At 41.1% G+C, this 21,904-nt stretch overlaps 1 protein-coding gene across 1 annotated transcript; it reads right to left on the bottom strand.

Moving 5' to 3' along the window:
* Positions 1-309: 309 nt before the first annotated feature.
* Positions 310-21,643, bottom strand: ACAT1 (acetyl-CoA acetyltransferase 1). Its single transcript, XM_063444911.1, has 12 exons — positions 21,528-21,643; positions 11,904-11,951; positions 11,486-11,603; positions 11,242-11,337; positions 10,392-10,492; positions 9,820-9,963; positions 6,444-6,594; positions 5,342-5,437; positions 4,633-4,746; positions 2,247-2,311; positions 1,470-1,627; positions 310-685 (listed from the first exon to the last, which is right to left on the bottom strand). The coding sequence occupies exons 1-12, from the start codon at positions 21,576-21,578 to the stop codon at positions 565-567; spliced, it is 1,263 nt and encodes a 420-aa protein (XP_063300981.1). The 5' UTR covers positions 21,579-21,643; the 3' UTR covers positions 310-564.
* Positions 21,644-21,904: the final 261 nt, after the last annotated feature.

Here is a 21,904-nt window from a genome sequence, read left to right on the forward strand (position 1 = left end):
CAAGGGCATTTCAAATTTTAGACAAAAAGCCACAGCCAAAATTCTCTTTTCATTTCCTAACAAATCACTGTTTTGCAAATAACCCTGTTAGTTTGCAATGTGAACAGAGAAGAAACGAATGCTCAACTAAATTCTTATAAAACAGATCATGGACTCAAAAGATTTCTTCCAAAAATCAGGTTTACTGTGCGCTATTACAAAATAATGTTCAAAGGATCAAATCATTCTAAGGAAACATTAAAAGAATGGTTTGTCTGCCATCAGTTCTTAAATAATGTATGATGATGGTGTACGGATTAGAAAACACAATTATTATTTTTTTTTTAAAAACCCTTGAAAAGATCTTGACTTGAGATGCCCTTGCAGCAGAGAAGATGCAATATAGCAGCGATAGGTTTGCAGCGCAGACGTTTTGGTAGTGTAGATAAACCCTTGTAGAGCAGACATGTTATGAAAACAAACACAGCTTTATCCACTCAAAAAAAGTTGTAATGAACTGACAAGTGTAGAGGTTGTGACCGCACTCATTTGTAGAAGATTTCAGAAAGTCTTTAGCGATGAACTCTACAGCTTCTCAATCAGGATCGCAGAGGCTCCACCTCCACCATTGCAAATCGAAGCAAGTCCAAACTGCCCTTTCTTCAAGGCATGGGCCATGTGACCGACAATTCTCGCTCCAGACATCCTAGAGAGGCAGACAGGAGACAGAGTGTCATTAATTAACCACATACAGGTCAGGCAAACCTGCTTTACGGTGGCCTGATTAACTGCTGGCAACATCTGGACTGTTAGTCCTTTGCGGTAGATAAAGATGGAGAAAAATTCTGTTATGTGGATTGGGTACCCAACACCACTAAAAGAGAAGAGTGCTTAAAAATCACAGGGTCACTAAACAATCAGAATATACACCAGCAAAAAGGCACAAAAAAAAAATGATATGCTGGGTTCACAGGTGCTGAGAAATTTTAATGTGGAGAAAACAAAACACACAAATAATTTGAAAAAGTGCCCTATATCAATGTACAATGCCCCAAACACTACAGTTACACTTACCCTGTATAATAAACCCACAACCGGCCATCAATCGCTGTCCTCACACCCCAAGTAGGAAGATATGATCATTAGCATCTCTGGGATAAAAGTTATCCCTCTATGCACGTCTCATTGTGCACATATACAATTGTTTTGTGGGTCATTGCTGGGGCCACCCAGTATACTACACACAAAGACCAGCACTTCTTACAAACCCATCCCTGCAGTGGGATGCACACTAAGCAATCTCACAGTGTATGACTTATTCTAAAAGCTACATGCTGAATATTTGTTGATTGTCCTTTTTTATGATTTACTTTGCGTTTTATTTCAGTTAGTACCAAATACCATCCGCAAGGGTTCTCCCAAAGGCGCATGATTGCTTGTGCAATTTAGAACCAAATCTATAGCTTTATAAATTTATATGATTCCCTTACCCTATGGGATGCCCAAGGGAGACAGCTCCTCCATTAATGTTGACTTTAGTTGGGTCAATTTCCAGCATTTTAATATTGGCAAGGACAACAACACTAAAAGCCTCATTGATCTCCCACATGGCAATGTCTTCTTTCTTCAAACCTGCATATTCCAGAACCTCAGAAACAAAGAGAAGCCAAGGATATTTTACACAGGAACATGTACGGTAGCGGAATTTGATACAGGTTAAACCGTTACTTCGTTACATATATACATACACTGAACAAAATTATAAACGCAACACTTGTTTCTGTCCCCATTTTTCATGAGCTGAACTCAAAGATCTAAGACTTTTTCTATTTACACAAAAGGCCTGTGTCTCCCAAATAGTGTTCACAAATCTGTCTAAATCTGTGTTAGTGAGCACTTCTCCTTTGCCAAGATAATCCATCCACCTCACAGGTGTGGCATATCAAGATGCTGATTAGACAGCATGATTATTGCACAGGTGTGCCCTAGACTGGACACAATACATTTTATCGGCCATTTGAGTGCCCAGTCCCCCAATCGATCTAAATCACTCTGCAACAAAGCAATATCCTGCTCACATTTTATTATTTTACTGGGTTTTACCGAAACATTCCCTTCAATGCCTATTTCAAGATGTAGTTAAATACCTTAATACGAGGTGCAGATACAATTAGGAGCTAGGAAGTTCCATTTAGTCTGAAGACACACATAGCAGTTTCAATGTACTCTCCAAAGCCACTTTTATCATTAAACAAGCTTCTTCTTACCTTGGGAACAGCGTAGGCAGGAGCGATTGGGAAATCAATAGGGTCTACAGCAGAGTCTGCAAAAGCTGTTCAATAGAAAATATACATTTAAATAAAGTATGTACCCTACCTCATAGTGTTACTGCTGGAATATTTATCGGGTTATTCACTAAAGTGAAAATTCAAAACAAACTTCAAATTTAAGGCCAGAGTAGTCAAACTGAAAGCATAGCACACTTAGAGAATTTTTCCCTTTCAGCTATTTTGACCTTCTCATTTTAGTACATAATCCTGTTAATATTAATTGCTACTATTCCATTAGTGACTACACAGTCAAAATCAGTTTGTCTTAGTTGCCCTAGTTATGCAACAAGTCGTGGACAACTAAATTTAAACTAACTTGGCCGTGCACTTATAATCCATTTGGGGTTATTCTCAGTGAATACCCTAGAACAGGCATAGGCAACCTTTGGCACTCCAGATGTTTTGGACTACACCTCCTATCATGCTTTGCCAGTATTATGGGTGTAAGAGCATTATGGGGGACGTAGTCCACAACATCTGGAGTGTCCAAAGGTTGCCTATCCCTGCACTAGAATAACAAAGTATACAGCAATAAAACAAACGTCTGTGCCTATTGCATTTAAACCTGCCGAGTGGGCTAAGGTGCTGACATCAGCAGAATTAGAATGTAGGTAAGTATAAAACAAAGTATAGTACTTGACATTGGTACCATAAGCAGGGCTATACCATACATATTCACTATATTTTGCTTTGGGCTTATACTGCTATTGGGACATCCAAGTGTTTTATAAAGGTTTCTTTAATATTAAGCATTAATTTATCATTCATCCATTTCACTGATCAGCTCCTAGATACCTTGCACTGTATTATATAGTGTATTTTGCATTGTTTTTAAAGGTTTTGGTGAATCCCTTTTTCTTTTCCAGTTTTAGAGCTACTCCCTTTTGCCTTATTCCCTCTTTTTTCTGTATATTCTAACTCTGAATATCAGGATATTTGCAGTCTAAGGAAAAAACAGGGCTCTGTCAAGGCAGATTGTCTTCAGATCTGCTCACAAGATGCTCCAGTTATAAAACCCAGGATGGAGTGAGTGCCCACAATGAGGTAGCAGTGTTGTGGAATTATTAGGCCCCATAAATTTTTGTCTTAGGCTTCATGATTCAAGTTTTATAAGAATGCTTTGTTAGTAGAAATTGTGTGTCAGCGGAAATGTTAGGTTCCTGTTGAGTGAAACATTGTAGCAGCTAGTCTTAATAAAATGTGAAGTTACTAAAAGCCTTGAGAACTAACCTTGAGACTAACGTGCCAACTACTCAAAATGGCTGCCAAAGCCCCCCTCCCATCGAGTGAACTCCTCGTGCTAACAAGATGGTGCTGGAATCCGGAGGAGAACTTCATGACGACAGTAATGACATAAGATGGTACACCCAGTAGGGAGGGAATTTAACTAACCACTTAACACCTAAACCAATTAATAATGTTTACTTGTTGTTATCTTGAATTCTATAGTGATGTAATTATGCCTTTATAAAGGGTCTGCGCACCCACTTTTTAACTGATGCCATTACATTTCCTGAAGTTCTTTCATTAACCTGAACCTCGTGTCTCAGTGTGAATTTACTTCTGCGTGCACGCAACTTTATTATTCCTAATTTGGACAGGAACAGATAGTCATTCAAACTTATTGGTTTGTATAAAAGAATCCACTACAATTGTGGGGACTGAAGCTCTAAGCTTAAAGGGGAAAGTGAACCCCTTTTGCTGTATCAGTGATGAATGAAGCAAAGCAAAATAGAGATTTTTCATTTCACATAAAATGTTGCCACCAGCACTCACTGAAATTTGTTCTTTTAAACTGAACTCTGACATGTCAGGCTATGCGTTCTAACCCACACATGACTTTCTCTATTCAAATTCCACATGTGAACTAGAATAAGATTTAACTGGTGACAGACTCACAGCTTATTCACTAAAGGGTTCACATGTAAAGAGCTGGATGATATATTAATGGTCATTGTGTGAAAAATAAAATAATATATATATACACGTTTATTTTTTACACTGTGTGCCTGTCCTGGCACAACCAGAACACGTGCAGATTAATTAAACTCCTGAAGGGCCATGTGTGCAGCGGTTTTCAATTATTATTTCAGCCATAGAGAACGAATGACTTGTTACTCTCCTATATACGTAGAGTCGCACCCACCAGATATTTCCTTCCTATGTGTGTTTTAATAGAAAATGGCTGTCAGGAGTGTGCTGAAAACTCAGCACTATAGAAAGAGTAGCTTATTGATGGCTACAGTGGCTCGTGTCAGAAGACAGTGCTAAACGTTACACAATGTGTAAGAAATATATATATAAAAAAAATTAAAATACAAACCTACAATTCTTGCTAGCGGCTTAACATTCAGTTTATGAGCTGCATCTGAAGTCATCAGAACTAAAGCAGCAGCCCCATCATTTAACGTGCTGGCGTTAGCCGCTGTAACAGTCCCTGAAAGCACACATACAAATCACGAGTTTAACAGAGACACCAATGGATATAAACTTACAGCTTAATGTGACAAGATAGCACGCTCCGTGGGTGTATGCATGCTAGAAAATAAATACATTTTCTAAAACAGAACAGATTCAGATTTCAGTAAGAAGTTTGGGGGTGAGGGTATTATAGGGGGAATTCGTCACGTAATGACAGAAGCCTAACATTCTTCTTAAAACTAAATTGTGTTTGATGGTTTAAATATATTCAGTCGAGATCCCATAAACAATGTGTAAATCCAAATATGTTTTTGTAGGACTGTTAGTAAGGTTTTATTTTTTGGGTTACATTTTAAATACTCTTACCAGTTGAGAAGTCAAGAATTAAATTTGTCATCTGCTGTGTGGTCCTGGTTTATAAGACAGTTCGAGACGCAAAAGCTAACACAGCCCCTACCCAATTCCCCTGGGTCTGCCAGCCTGGCACTGTCTGATAGTCACATGGAATGTTGACTAATACGTAGAGGGCAAAAGTAAACTAGAACAATCAATGTTGTGGCTGTTGGCAATGAAGCATATTGAACATATTCACCTTTGACAATACAGCTTACCGTTGTCTTTTTGAAAAACGGTCCTGAGTTTTGGAACTTTACTGAAGTCAACCCGTTTATATTCTTCATCTTCTTGCACGATAATATCTGGTTTCCCTATAAGAGACATGTCAATATAGATTTACAAATCCCCATCATACACTTGTTCTCTAGGATAGCCTTGTGCATTTTTATTTATACATTTCTATGAAAGCGTAATGGTCTCTGCCTGTCCAGTGTCTCTCTTACATCCTTGTTGACTATTTGCATATGAATAGACTCATGAATATTAGTCTTGAAGAAGAAGAAAAAAATGTCACAGAGTACGGCTTTAAAATGTGACAGGGAAACGGCTTTAAAATGTGACAGGGAAACGGCTTTAAAATGTGACAGGGAAACGGCTTTAAAATGTGACAGGGAAACGGCTTTAAAATGTGACAGGGAAACGGCTTTAAAATGTGACAGGGAAACGGCTTTAAAATGTGACAGGGAAACGGCTTTAAAATGTGACAGGGAAACGGCTTTAAAATGTGACAGGGAAACGGCTTTAAAATGTGACAGGGAAACGGCTTTAAAATGTGACAGGGAAACGGCTTTAAAATGTGACAGGGAAACGGCTTTAAAATGTGACAGGGAAACGGCTTTAAAATGTGACAGGGAAACGGCTTTAAAATGTGACAGGGAAACGGCTTTAAAATGTGACAGGGAAACGGCTTTAAAATGTGACCGGGAAACGGCTTTAAAATGTGACCGGAAACGGCTTTATGCTGTGGGTATTGTAGTATGGTTGGGAGGAGGGATAATAATGGCAGAGGTTAAGTCTGACAACAGGATAAACCCATGTTCGCATTATATGGAATGAGCAGCTGCTCTCTCATTAGACCCTCTCTCGGGCGCAGTCTGAATTCCTCACTGGGAAATTAATGTTGACGGTGTTTTCCCAGAGAAGCAGCGTATATCATCCTGGTGGCCATCTGCTGCCCCTCAGTAGTTTCACCCTTAAAAACTTTGATGTATGCCAATACCGAGTGGCTCTCACAACCCAACTTTCTATATAAAATATATACACAATGAATGAGGCAGGCTGAGTACAAACACGGAACACACAATGTCCTTTACGTACCTTTCTGTGAAATGGTAACAGGGGTGATTTCGTTTGCAAGTAACCCAGAATCCCAGGCGGCTTTACTTCTGGTGTAAGAGCTAATGGCATAACGATCTTGTTCTTCTCGTGGAATGCTGAGCTTCTTAGCTGTGTTCTCGGCACAGTTCCCCTGTACAGATAATATTGAGGCAGTTTTCTTTAAGTAAACTGCTGTAAATTTAGGTCCTATAGCTTTAGTCACTTATTTGCTTCCTCGTTTCAGAAGACCTCACCGCAGAAGATGCAAAACTTGCAGCAAATGCAGAAACGGCTTTATTAATTGTATCTTACGTTTTTTTGCAAGCAAATTTTATCTACATAAAGCATAGAAAAATATATGGTAATCTCCAGCTGTGAGTGTCCCTTTATGCTCCTATTATTCTTGGAGGACCAGCCTTCCTTCTGCTATGTTGGAGTAATCGACACTATAGACCTATTTAGACTGGAAGCTTTGTAAACGAGTAATATACTAAGTCATGCATGCCTTTCTTAACATACCTAATATTGTGTATATGGGGACAACAATGTCCTAAATAGCACCAGCTACGTTCTTACAGTTAAAAATAAGATCAAACGCTAACAATATTTACAATAACCTTGGGAGTTTATACACTAAACAACAAATGGCGGCGACACGAAAACCAGAATGACTAAATTGAAGTTAAAATAGGCAAGCTATGACTAAAGATTATTAGCACAATTATCCAAATCAGCAATTTTTGCTTTCAAAAGTGTTTCTCGGGGGCGGGGCCTGGGCTTCATGGCGGCTGGACGTGCATCGTGGGAGCTCCGAGCTCAACTTGCTAATCGAGATGAATTAAAAGCACTCCAGCCAGGATACACAGAAACACAAGACACCTAAATCGACTTACCCCAGAAGCCAGCCGAGGTGCGCCCCCCGGGTCTGCCGCCCGTGGGTGCACGGAGCGTCCGACGGGAGTGAGGCCTAGTAGTATCGCCGGACGGGTGAGGCGGCCGATCCCCCGCTCTGCGCGACCTAGTGCCCTCCCAAACGTACAATACAGCCCTGCTCCCCACCCTGGACCGGTGGGGGAGATCCCGGTCCGCCCCAGCTTGTACCAAAACCGGTGGGGGTTAACCCGGTCCCCACTGAACGGACCTGCCCCTGTTCCAAGCGCTTAATGCCCGATCGGCGAACAACGCACCACACAAGATGGCGGATGACAATGCCACTAAGGTGCAGGGCAGACAATGGACCCAAGGCCAAAACCAAACCGCAAACCACATTGAGCAACAGCCTGACGAAAACTATCGGTGCCCCATAGAGCGATTCCTGCAGAGGCTTGATGAGCATCTCCAGCACTTCTGGGAAGCTCTTGACAACCACAGAGCCAGATTGCCACCTCAAACACCGGTGGACGTACAGGGGGGTGAGAGCCGGGAGACGAAGGGTGCCCCCTCGGGCCTAACCAACACCCGCATATAGACACCTCCTACGGGCCTACCCGGGCTGAGGGCCATCAGGTGTGTAACCCCAAGACATCGGCCACACCGACGGAGGGCGCCCCGCCGCAGGCGGCGGTACATCATCAGAGCCCCCTGCCATTCCCGATCCAGGGGGGGCCCGGACCATCAAGGTTCCCGGGTCCGTGGACCAGAGATGTCGGCCCATATGCAGGCCCGGGGCTACAGGGAGTCTCCTCACCGCCCCCAATGTGCCGCCACCTCTGACTGTTACCAGGCAGAAGAAACCACGGAGCCCAGAGAGAGCAGGACGCCACTCGGTTCCATGTACAGTAGGTGCAGCAGAGCACCCTCTGGGGGACCCAACAGCTACTCCCAGGTGGTACCCAGACGGGGGGTAGGGTGAAGAGCCTCAGCAAAAGACACAGCCTACATACCTGCCGCCGACCGCCTGCTACCCCAAGGGACTACCAAAAACCAACTGATACCCAAGCCCCAGAGGAGACAACCCAAGACCCACTGGGACTATCTCATGTACTTTCGGAATCATCTTCTAACCTAGCTTGTTTCACGCTATGACTTTTATGATGCTCTACATTACAAGATGTGCCACTAAACATATAGTTGCCTTGTGATAAGTGTAAGTGTAAGCTTTTAGTAAACTCACAAATGTCAATATAGAAAAAGTATAAATTAATTTTCTCCTTTTCCTTTTACTACTTCTGTAGTTTCTCATGGGTTAACCCCTATACGAGTGTATCCCCTAAACTTCCATCCTACTGCTTTTGTTCTTCTAATCCTTACAGGGTTTCAATACCCACCTCCTTAAGGGAGCATCACTATTCAGTTATTTTACTGATTAAAATGACTTCATACCTTCGCCCACAAAATACTCACTTGATTTAGCAAGAAATGTCAGTACTGTGCTCTGGCTAAGGGTACGAGTTTCCTGATTCTGTTAACTTTGTTAAGCCTTTGCTTTACTTTAGTCAAGATAATCAGAATGTTAGCCACAGAATGTAACCGTTAGTATCTAACCGAGGCTACAAACAATCCAGCGCACAAAAGCAAAACTGATAGCAAGTTAAAAAAGTTAAAACTGTTGTGTTATTATTCCCACTTAAGATTAGCCGAGTCTTCTCCACTCCAGTTTATTCACAATTAATACTATGTCAGAGACATCCCAGTTGCATGCACTTTTCGCGCTTACCCAACGTGGACTATATATTGTAACTTAACCTACCATAAGCGAGGACTTTGCTTCCTAGTTAAACAAGTTATATCTATTCTATTGTTGCATAATACTCGACAGGCCTTATAGGAAGCCTAGCATATTACAACCTTCATTAATTGTTATACCAGATCCTGTGTGACTTCTCATATTTCTAAGCCTAACCTCGTTTTATACAAGTCCAACCTAGCTTGCTTAAAATGTTTACACTAATGTTTATCCTAGCCTGTAATCGTATAGGCTTTTTGTGCAAAGCTGTTTTTTTTTCCCTCTAGTAACGTAACCTGTGCACTGACTCTCATGTCACGCTCTTGTTACACAATTAGCATGTACTTAACTGAACAGCCCTGTTTATATTATGTTTGTATAGTACAGGTTCTTCCCTCTTTGTCACTCTTCTAACATCTCTTCCCTGACATGTGCATCTTACTAACTCACTTACCTAAACGAGAACATAAACTGTATACACTATAGAACTCATTAACCTAAAAATTTGTGCTGTTTTACATATGCCATGATAATGTCTTTCACCAATGTCATTGTTGTACTTGCTCATGCTGTCGTGGCTGTGCAAGCTCTTTTGTTATAATATGCACAACAAAAATAAAGAATTAAAAAAAAAAAAAAAAAAAGTGTTTCTCAATTTGTTTTTCAGTGACTAAACCTTTGTATCTCACACGCACTACGGTTAAAACATACCATATGGAATTTGTTGTACACATCAGTCAGGCCATCTTTCACAATAAGGTCTTCCAGCTTCACTCCTCCGTAGGGTGTTGCTCCTCTGCTCATGCAGTAAGGCACGTTGGACATGCTCTCCATTCCTCCAGCAACCATCACATCCTGTCCCAACAAAATACCCAAAAGAATCAGTACTCAAACCGTTATTCCATTGTGGCTTTTGGGAATATCCAGTATATATTAAAATGATCTTATAATAAATGCATTAATGTTCATATCTGACCCCATAAACTATTTTTCAAGAAAATGACAAATATAGAGTGTAGGTATAGTTGAAGTGAACGTTTAGAATACATGGCATTCCATTTAATTATTTATACAATTTTAAATAGAAGGTGAAGAATTAACTAGACTTTACAGGCACTTAGAGGTAGCATACTGGGATAAATATCAACGTTATGGAGAGATTTAAGTAGTATTCCAAGTAACAAAGCCTTATAGCCAACTGGTTTCTCTAACTTTCTGACACACTGTTTACTAAAATGTTATTCTAAATTGCCAGGAAAAGTAGTAAAGTACAGATTGATAACCTGATTTCCACACATGAGGTTCTGTGCTGCCAACATAATGGATTTCATTCCTGAAGCACATACTTTGTTGATGGTGGTAGTAGGTGTTGAAATTGGCAGGCCTACAATAAAAGACGGGCACAGTGAGTACAGTGTAAGACGCAAAACTGATATAAGTACATGTTCAAAGCTCAGTGTTCGGAGCCGGGAAATATTGACACGCAAGCGTGAGGTTTCCAGTAATACAACAATTAATCGGTTTACAGTAGACATTTAAAAATAGGAACGTTTCTATTAGGGCATTTGAGACACGTGACAAATTCACAATCTGGTTTTTATTTAGCAGTGCAATGGTGCCTTTAATTAGTCATGAGCTATTATAGCACTGGAATAAATGATTGTGGAGGATTAATTATGCAATTCACTGTTCAATGTTCTTTTTTACATTGTGCTTGAACTCTGTACAGAAAGCTCGGGGCACAAACAAAAAATTAAATACTACTTTGAAAACCGGTAATTGTATCCCTAAGTAGTACCCTGATGTGTGTCACATTCCTAGGCTTCCATTTCTGGTGCATAAAAAGCCAAGCTTTGTTTCTCAAAAACAAATACATAAAATAACTTTGCAAACCGTCCCTTTAATCCTGTATTTCCAGTAATAAACAGCTAGCCGAGGACATTTAGAAAGGTTTCATTTCTCCCTGGACTGTGACCGCTAAAAGAAGGTGAAAATATATAAACTTTATTTTAAATGCTGTTCTGTTTTGTTCTTTGACTTATTTATTTTTCTATTTGCAGAGCCACTCTAAGACACCATACTAAAGTTTGATTCTGTTTAATTATCAATTTGCCAAGTATTTGCATAAAGCACCTGCTCCAAGTGTTGCTTGGCGTGTGGGGGCTTGTCCTTGTCCTGCTTGGATCACGTTGCCCATATATACTTCTTTCACTTCTTCTGCGGGAATACCTTTAAAACGAAAGAGTTAAATTAATAGTCCTTGCAGCAATATTACCTCCAGGTGTAAGAGTACAGCAGTCATACTCCCAGAAAGGTCAGAACAAGACTTCATACATAGTGAATGATCTTGCCAAGTGTATTGTAAACGCGAACATACCTGCTCTCTCAACTGCAGCTTTGATGGCTATAGAGCCAAGTTTGGTTCCAGGTAATGATGACAAGGACCCTTGAAATGACCCAATCGGGGTCCTTACTGCGCTTGCTATTACCACTTCCTAGTCCGGCAAATGACAAAAAAAAAAATTAAATATTATATATATATTTATTAGAAGATTATTAACATAAACAAAAATCCATAAAGAGTTACAGACATAATGTTCCAACTATGACCTTGTCCTAAAGGAACAGTAACTAACCTTGGCACAGAATTAATGCCATGGGGGTGGGGGGTGGTGGGGGGAAAGCACACACACAATTTTTATGAACAAATTCATAAGAATATTTCTACATTCTAAAAATATAGATATAAAATGACATAGTTGAATGGTAGGAACTCTCTCATGCTATATACTTACATTAATAGTGCGTTGGGATGCATAGCCTCTGTGTGCATATTTTAATGCCTGCGTAGAAAAACACAAGTAACAAAGATGTCACCCTCGAAATAGTTGAGTCACACCCCCACCCACCCCCCAAAAAAAAAAATGTCGATACTGTGATTATGGAAGATTTTAATTCTAAGACTTGCTCATTGACCAAACTGTACAAAAAGGACAAAAGTAATCTATATAAACCTGCTGAAGTAGAATGAATAATAAAGAGGCAGAATTGTCAGCCTAGAATGTGTTTTATCAAATTTCAGAGATACATGTAAAACAGATGCTGGTGCTCTGTAACCAAGCCAGTCAAGAAAATAATGTGGTTGTACACTGGTCTTAGCGCAATGAATAGAGCTTCCGGCTCTCACCAAGCTGTAGTGGAGACGGGGAGCAGTGCCCAGCAGACTGTGAGTAAGACGTCAAAATGGTTTTACTCCTTTCTATAGGGGTACCAGTGGTATGGGCATATGGGTGTTAAATGGTCAATTTGCATGTAAACAGGTTAATGTGAGCTAGAATTGTATTAGTTTTCTGTAATTTCCCTTTCTATGCAAGCTGAACACTTTTACACACTTGTACTGATGATCTATATAAACATTTGTAGTTAGTTTAGTGAATACAAGACCAGTCAGCTCTGAGAATCTTCTCTAGGTATCCGAGAATCAGAATTGCCTTGTAAAAAGCAAAATAGGTTTGTTTTTTTAAATCAGATGGAGCAGGTTTTTTTTTTTTTAATTAGTTTAGGATTTTAAACTCATACGTACATAGGAAGGTTAACTTTAAATGTTACTTTAGAAATGTATCAGCATTTATGAATTACTAGTCTGTACAAGGGGTCTTCTATAGAAACAATTTGGATCATTCTTTTTGATCTCTATGGATAGATAACTCATCTGTGATTATTATGTTGTTGTTGTTTTTTTTTTGTGAATTCCCTTACTGCCCTTTTCTGAAAACATTGTTATGTAATTGCTTATTCTTGCTTTATAACAGAATAGGAAACTTGACTACACACAAAACATTGGAGTTTAATGCACTAGCTCAAGTCCAATAGGAAAAATTGATTTCCAGCATCTTGATTGGGGCAGGAAAGGTGAACATTTTAACCCAAGAGCATGCTACGTACAGAATCAAACTTGTCAATAAGATACAATGAGGTTATGTGTAAAGAGCATTTTTTGAATGCATCTATTTTTCACATTTTTAGATCAATAACCTATCATTGGGGGGTTAGAGTCTGACCGCCATGCTGAGCAGTCGCATCAACCCAAAGCTCAAACTTCGACTTTAAGCCCCTAATCCTGTGATTTCACCGGGCAGCTCGGGCTAATTGCATACTACATGCCTCAGCACTCCCATGGGAGCACCAGCAAGGAACTGCAGACACTTCTGGCACAGCTTGCGGCCTCAGTGGTGGCGTGGGAGAAGCGGCCGATCTCCCTGTCCTTTGTTCCCCCAAACCGGAGCCTGAATCAATCGCAGACCACTCGGTATTCCCCCCTCCGCACAAGCTGCACATATCCTGGCACAGTAACCTGCAGCACGCCTGGAAAAGCTGACACCCACACAAAACGGCGGACGCCCAGCAACCGCATGGAGAACCCTCAAACTTCCACACGCTATTTGTACGAGCAGGAAACCCCCCCTCCCCCTGCAAATTACAAATCCTCAAAAAGGGGCCAGCATCCACCAACTACCTGACGCCTGTCGATAGAGGGCCCTCTGATATCCCAGAAGTACCTGCAGAGAAAAGCTGAGCATAAAGGCTTACCTCCCGACAATCCGCACTTCGCGGCTAACAAGAGATGGAGTCCGCTGTCGGCACCCGAGTATGGCAAGACAGTGAGGGGGAAGCCACGTCCAGATAAGTCCAATGTCCGCTACTGCCTTCCTGGCCTGGGGGCCCGAAACCGGAATACCCTGTTGCCTACCCCACATACTTGGAAGGTACAACACCACATTACAGCCTCCCGAGACCTCACTAGCAGAGCTGAGAGCACCTGGATGAGTGGCCAAAATTGGACTACCAGGACACTGTCTCCATCTGACACTAGTATGGTCAGCATGGGTATAGGGTGATAACCTGTGGCATCAAGGCAGGAGGGTCATGCTCACACTACAATTCAATCTAACTGCTGCCCTCCACACTCATCTTCCCAATGGGAAACTGTAATTAGGGTCCCTAACACTAGCTGAGCACAAGCTCCAGCATGTTTTTGTAACCATGTAGCATTGCACAAGTAATTTGCAATGACTCACTAGTTTGCCTTTCAGCTAACACACCAACCGTTGTGTACCTACTTGGCATACTAATAGCACCGCTAGACTATACTGCTCTACTTCTACATACACATAAACATTAGGCAGATACTCACACTGTTATGCCGCCAGAGTTTATTTTGCCTAATCTCACGTTAAAGCGGCACTGTCATGCCGAACTTACCTTTCCTCAATCTCTTCCTCTTGTCCGCCTCTCTCAGGATCTGTTTATTCTTTTCTTCCATTCTTCTTTAGTTTTCTTTAAAATTATAAGACAAAGTAGGGACTCTTTGCCTTATGGAGGATTCCTCCGCTTGACCAGCTCTGACCAGCGGAGGAGCAAAGTGTGCTTCATTTCCGCTGGTCAGAGCAATTTTCCCATGATCCCTAGCTTTCCTCCCAGTTCCCACAATGCTTCCTGTCAGTATTGCCGAAAGTCCTGTCACTTAGACAGAATGCCGGCAAAACTTCCGAATTGCATCCTAACAGAATGAGAAGAGTTTCTCCATTGGTGTTAGGATGCAATTCGGTACTTTGTTCGTATCGGAATTTCATTCTAATGAATGAAACTCCGATCCTATTCATTGCTGTGGCTGCATCTTGCAGCCGCTTAGTAGATAACTCCCTAATTCCCACGGTATCAGGGAGCTATCTACTAAAAGGCTGAAAGACCTGAATTGGTCTTGAAGCCAAATGTACTAATACTAAGTAAAGATTACTTAGTATTAGTAAATAATATGCCCCTACTCGCTATACCGCGAGTAGGGGCATGTCTAGTAAGCAGTGAAAACCCCCAAAAAAAACCTAATCGCCCCCCTGCGCGGGGGTTAAAGATGGGGGGGACCTACTGTCCTCCCCCCTGGCCCCCACCCCTGCGCGGTGGGTGGGGGCCCAAATAAAATAATAAGGGGGGGGGGGGACCTACTGTCCTCCCCCCCTGCGCTGTGTAGGTCCCCCCCCCTTATTATTTTATTAGGGCCCCCACCCACCGCGCAGGGGTGGGGGCCGGGGGGGAGGACAGTAGGTCCCCCCCCCTTATTGTTTTATTAGGGCCCCCACCCACCACGCAGGGGTGGGGGCCGGGGGGAGGACAGTAGGTCCCCCCCCCTTATTGTTTTATTAGGGCCCCCACCCACCACGCAGGAGTGGGGGCCGGGGGGAGGACAGTAGGTCCCCCCCCCTTATTGTTTTATTAGGGCCCCCACCCACCGCGCAGGGGTGGGGGCCGGGGGGGAGGACAGTAGGTCCCCCCCCTTATTATTTTATTAGTGCCCCCACCCACCGCGCAGGGGTGGGGGCCAGGGGGGAGGACAGTAGGTCCCCCCCCCCTTATTACCATTTATGTTTTTACAGTGAGCAGCCACAGGCTGCTCACTGTTTAGTGGACATGCCCCTACTCGCGGTATAGCGAGTAGGGGCATTGGGGAGATTTTAATCTCCCTTGTGCTATTATGGGGGTCATATTGACCCCCATAGAGTGAGGGGGGGACCTGGGGGGCTTATGAAGTGGTGGGGAGCACAGCTCCCCACCGCTTCTGTCTTTACATATTACAAGGAGGGAGCTGCACGTCGGTAGCTCCCTCCTTGTAATAAACTGATCGAACAAACGAACACTGATACACAGTGTTAGTTTGTTCGTCTGATTTTTTCTATTCATTCATTCGTCTGTCTGATGAATGAATGAATAGGTGAAATTCCCGTTCGCATGTCCAGGTGTTTCACTGGGCATGTGCGGGAATCTCACAGTCTGTGTAGTGTGGGTAGATGACGTGTCCCACAGGGACTTCACCTACCCACACAAAGATGGCGGCGCCCTGAATAAAGATCGGGGCAGAAGATACAGATTTAAAAATAGGTAATCTGGGGGGCTTAGGGGCATTTGGGGGTGACTAGGGGGTCAATTGGCGAAAAACGGGATTCGGCATGACAGTGCCGCTTTAAATATCTGGTTGATCACTTCTCCTATAATCTACAGATCTGTCTCACGTCTAGCTATAACTCTAGCCAGAATATGTTTGTCTCTCCCGATATGCTCCCCACTTTACTCAGCCTAATGTGGCACACACTAGTCTAGATGACTGTATGCTTAGCCTGATATAACCTATTGATTTAAATTGCCTTTATCTAGACAGTTCCTCCTTGTGTCAGAATATGTTATACCTAAAAAGCCATGTGGTCAAGCCAGCTTTATCTATGCTGGTTTAGTTATACTTTTGTTACTGGGCTTGACACAACTACATACCATGTTTATACTTTTGTGTTACTTAACTAAAAACAAGGCAGTTATTACTAGGAGTTTATGGTCTTAAGCTGTGATACACATATGCGATGTAATATTCCCTAACTCCTTCTCTTGTTCCTGTTACAAACAAATCTAAAGTCTCAATAAAAAAATAAAAAATAAAAAAATTGATAACCTATCATTGTACATGCATTAAAAATATAAATAAGAAATAAAATAATTAATTTACATTTTAAAAAAATAAAAAATCCACACAATTCAGAATTATTGGAATTAATCATTTTGTTGCATTAATTCCTCTATCACTGTGGCGGATTAGATAAGATTTAATTATTGCATACAAAATTGATTGTACATTTAGTTTCTCTTATTGTGTTCTTTATGTCAATAAAACCTAAATTTACAACAATATTAGCAAAACTTGAAGTGTAGGACTTGTCTCACGGCCACAACACCTGTAACTTTCTGCATTGTACATGGAATAAAAGATGTTAACATTTAGTACAGTTCTTATTGCCGGCACTCCCGTGTACACTCCACAATTTTAGTTTGGTGAATATTGTGTAGATATAAATGTAATGTCAATAAAATTCCCTTCCCCAATTTAAAAAAAAAAAAAGATCTAACTTGTGCTAGTTTTGTTTAACACTGAATCCTCGTACAACAGGCTGTTAACCTCAGGGGCTCAAATTCTGTAAAAAAAAAAAAAAAAAAAAAAAGTAAATAGGTATATTTACTCAGACTATTGGCTGCTTCCTAAAAAAGGTCTTTGACAGCAATAGAATTTTGTTATCTTGGCTGTATTACAGGTACTACACAGATCGATAGGAGATCCAGAACTGCAAGGCAAACTATGCAGAGCAGATGCCAGTACACACTGGCACACACAGATTGCATAAAGCACGGAACACACAGAATAGAGAGCACAGCAGAAACATCCGCACATGTGTTCAATTTTATCACAAGTCACAGACAGACTCAGCTAGCCGAGAGCCAAGGAACTACTGGAATTTTTCCAATGCAGAGTTCTTAAACAGAACCTTGGAAAGATTACAAACCTTTGCTGAACAGTTTGCCCCATTACTGAAAAAGAAGCCAGAAGAGGGTGTAGCAAACGCTCGCCGGTAGTAGGTCACTCTGAGTATAGAGTGATGTCCAGATCTCTGCTCATAAATACGTTAATATTAAGATCGGTTTAACCCTTTTGATAAAATGTAAAGCAAATACTAACCTTTTCTACTCATCTGTCCCTGTAAATAAGGCCTATGGATAATACTAACTGCTTTCAAGCTTCTAGCTATAGATATACCAAGGATCTGATCACAATCTAATTCTGACACACAGGTGTCAATATCAAGAAAAAAATGCTTGCCAAAAGATTAGCATTGCATACGGATGACTGCTGTAATATATATGTATATATATGTATATATGTTTAAGTCAGTTTTTCTATTACATCTGGACACATAAAATGCAAACCTCCAAACTAACACGATCAACGACAATATCACCGCACCCCTCTCTACTCTACCCACTCACACATAAACCTCTTTTCAAAGGAGGAAAATCAGGTAAGGCTATATCATGATGGGACAGACCTACGACTACGAGACATGACTCAGGATAACAAAATTAAACAGTTATCCTAAATTTTACCCAATACTTACATTACAACCAACACCTTCTACCTAAGGGCAACCGGGCACTAACAAGTTTTGAACAACTGTGCTACTCTCACTCGTTGACAAAAAAAGACACTCTCTACCATGTATACGCCGATTCGAGGGTCACAGGACTCTGTACTCCCTAAATTTACAACACGATGGGCAGACGAACTACAAACCGAAATTACACAGCAACAATGGCGATCTATCTTTTTGACAGCACACTCAGCAACTACTTCTACTACAGCTCAAGAAAGTAATTAGATCACCCGATGGCACTTTACACCTGCAAAAATTACATAATACAAAATACATAATACAACCACTGATTAATGCTGAAGATGTCACCACACTGAAGCCCACCACTCACATATTTGGTGGCAATGTCCGATAATAGCCAAATTCTGGAAGAGAATACACACTCTCATCCAAACAATTATTAGCATAAAGATCCCTTTCACGCCTACACACTTCCTCTTCCTAATGCTCCCCACAAGGCCTCAAAAAGAAGGAAACATCCCTGATCACCCACCTAATTATGGCCGCAGCACAACTAATACCCAAACAATGGAAACAAGTAAATCCCCCCTCGATCAGGGAATAGATACTGAGAGTGGAGGAGATTAAACAGATGGAGGAACAAACTTACGCTACAACCAGGAACTTTAGTAAATTCTCCCAAACATGGGAACCGTGGAATAACTTCTTAAAGTCAACTTCAAAACAGGACTATCTGGTCTACGATAACACCCAACACGTACACACACCCAGCCTTCTCACTCGATACACATCCATATCTGGGAATAGTTTCTTGTATGATCTCATAGCCACATTTGAAGGGCGCATAAAAAGTCCTTAGAACCACAATAGAGATCCTTTGACAGAAACCGTCCCCACACCTCCCACAGAAGTTAACACAAAACTAAGCTTTGCACTCACCGCAACAGCTCACCCTAGCTAAAAAATGTACTTGTTCTACACTAAATTATTGTAACCAAATTTTACTGTTTTCTACTAGCTTGGTTAAACCCAACAGTATTATGTACTACTATGTAACTTTGCACTTTGTAATGTCATCAATATATTTGTTGTTACACATGTGAATTCAAAAACAAAATTAAAATAAAAATTCAAAAAAAAAATTCAAAAAAAGGCAAAGCTATGCAATTAAGGGGAAAACAAAAAAAAAAATTAAAACACTAATCCTCTGTCCTTTAAAGTACTGGCCCAAGATTAGAAGAGTTAGAGATCAACATCTGGATATTCGGTTACTGGCGACCTATGCTCTAGTCTAGTACAATCAAACAGTGATTTCACATAGAACATATTCAGATTATTTATCCTATGTCTTGTCATGTAAACAACGAGAAATCTGCAGAATAGCATCTATATTGAGAGCAGACAATGAAATAGCTGTAATTCGGAGACTGAATAATTACATTTTAAAAAAGCAGTTGTGTCATTTAAAAAAATAAAAAAAGGGATAATTAAAGACACTGACATGTTCGAGAAGTTTGAGCAAAGAGTCTACCCAAACGGATCTCTTTACTTTACACAAACATGTTCTCAGGTGCAAAGGCTACTTATTTTGGACAATCCTAATTAAAATGCAGAGAGGCAAGGTGTCTCTAATATTACAAACCGGAGATAAAGAAGTAAATAATTACAAGATTAAAAAATAATAATAGATCTTCGTTTGAGAACTAAATGCTCATTGAAAAAAGCAGAATCAGTCGACCAATACACATAATTTTTTTTAGTTACTAAATAACTATTAATCCTGCAGAATAAATGTGGCAAACACAAAAAACAAACAAAACAAAAATCTATATTTAAAATAACTTACAAAGTTCTAATACATGGTAAATGGAATCCTATTGAGACAAAGGACACATGAGGGCATCTTGGTAACATTTGCCTGATCCGGGTCCTCACAAGGTGTCAATCCAGTTTATCTCTGCCTTAACAAAAGCATTGAAACCGTTAACCTTTCATTACACTTCAGGTCTGTTCCTCCAGCAATTACCTTCAATAATGTAAAAATATGCCAAGGTCACTGGAACATGCCAGTAAGCAGTGCCAGCCAACAGACGAGGACAAAGGGCAACTTGACCAAGCGGTCTGGGAACATATTAATAAAATTCACTTTCTGGCCTCTGCCACTATAGAAGGTGCCAGCAAGTCGATTTTATTACACATGCTCCCAGACAGTTATAAAAATGGATAGTATAAAATGTACTAAAATATTTTTTTTCTCAATGACTGCTTATAACAGAATGTTGTAACCATTTATTTGACAACACAAGGATTTACATCACAGATTGCGATGCTTACAGTGGTATTTTATACATACTGCTATGTCAGTGAGGTATAGCTGGGGGTAAACATCTGGATTACCCTTATGGGTCAGAGAGACCCTAGTCATATGCAAATGAACTAAACAGTGGTTTTATAGGACAATGGGAAAAAAATGGGGTAGGTATTGGCGTCTTCAGGCAGTTCAGTTTCCTTGCACTTAGCTAGGGAAGACAAAATGTTTCATGGGGCATTAAGCAAACTTTTCACTTTTACTCTTTTAATATAAAACAATGTAACCGTATGACTTTCAGAAGTCTCTACATTATGTGAAAACGTATGGTTTATCCTTTCAAGACGCTGGTTACTCCACATCAGCTACAGGACTAAAAGTCACCTATGCCTGAAAATATGTGTAGGGTCTTTTATTGTAATATTTGAAAAAGAGCTATTATTATTATTATTTATACCGCGCCAACAAATTCCATAGCGCTGTACAATGGGATTAAAGGATCTCTTTACACAGGAGTATCAAAGCGGGTGCAATGTTTCTAACTCAGGAAAGGGGGATCTTATTGTAGAGAACTGCTTCTTTGCTTAGCAAAGGGAGTTGGGGGAAACAACAAGCATTTGTTTAGTGTATTTTAAAACAAAATGTGTTGTTATTAAATTCAGGTTAACATGTAATAAAATAGTATTTTTTTTTATTGACAGTATATCTGTTAAAGGGAATGTGCAGAATGGATTTGTCAGGCAACCAGCTAATAATATTATTCAAGGAGTCCCTATTCAGGTAACGGGGCGAAGCATGTCAGGCAATTCGGAGTTAATTTCGGGGATTTAAATTCGGTAAGATTCAATCTATTTTTCTAAAATGACCTTTAAGGGACTGCCAAGAAACCCTCGCCAGAACATGACCACATTATTCTGCATTAACAAAATGTTAGAGAGCCACGAACATTTTAATAAAATAATTATTGGGGGGTCTTCTAGAGGGCTAGTGGATTTGCAAGGTGGCATGTGGGGGCTAGTGGCTTCCTATCCTGGCACACTGGCTCACTCAATGTATTACTGAGGCATTATGGGTAAAGGCTGGTCCCCTCCGGTATAATGAGCAGCATAGGGCTGTGGGTCACTCACCCTGGCGGAGTGGGCGAGCCTGGCAGCAGTATGGGGGGCACAGAACGCCATCTTCTACGTCTCAGCTCAGCTCAGCCCGCGCACGACGTGTACTCGAGTCACCTTCAGTCAGCGAACATAGCTTCACAGCGTCAGCCAATCAGAAGCCGAACTCGGCCCAGCCTCCCTCGCCGATTGGGTAGAACGCGCAGAGGGGGGCGGGGATAGCTGTCATTGACACGTGCGGTCTTGCGCTGCCCAAGGGAAGTAACCATAGCAGCGGGCGGCCATTTTTAGTAGGGGCATGCCAGTGAGCTGCCATGGGTACATGCAGGGTCCAATGCTTGGCTATAGTCTGCTATAAATAAATAATAGCAAAGTGAAAGCTATGTGGCCAA

The sequence above is a fragment of the Pelobates fuscus genome, chromosome 1, assembly GCF_036172605.1.
Source record: "Pelobates fuscus isolate aPelFus1 chromosome 1, aPelFus1.pri, whole genome shotgun sequence".
NCBI lineage: Eukaryota > Metazoa > Chordata > Amphibia > Anura > Pelobatidae > Pelobates > Pelobates fuscus.

Bases quoted from the DNA above. Each gene is read 5' to 3' on its own strand.
- ACAT1 (XM_063444911.1), bottom strand. From the start codon at position 21,578: ATGGCGTTCTGTGCCCCCCATACTGCTGCCAGGCTCGCCCACTCCGCC. The intron at 11,338-11,485 runs GTATGTTCGCGT...TTCGTTTTAAAG, and splicing joins AGCTGCAGTTGAGAGAGCAG to GTATTCCCGCAGAAGAAGTG. The intron at 4,747-5,341 runs GTAAGCTGTATT...GTGTGCTTTCAG, and splicing joins CGTTTTTCAAAAAGACAACG to GGACTGTTACAGCGGCTAAC.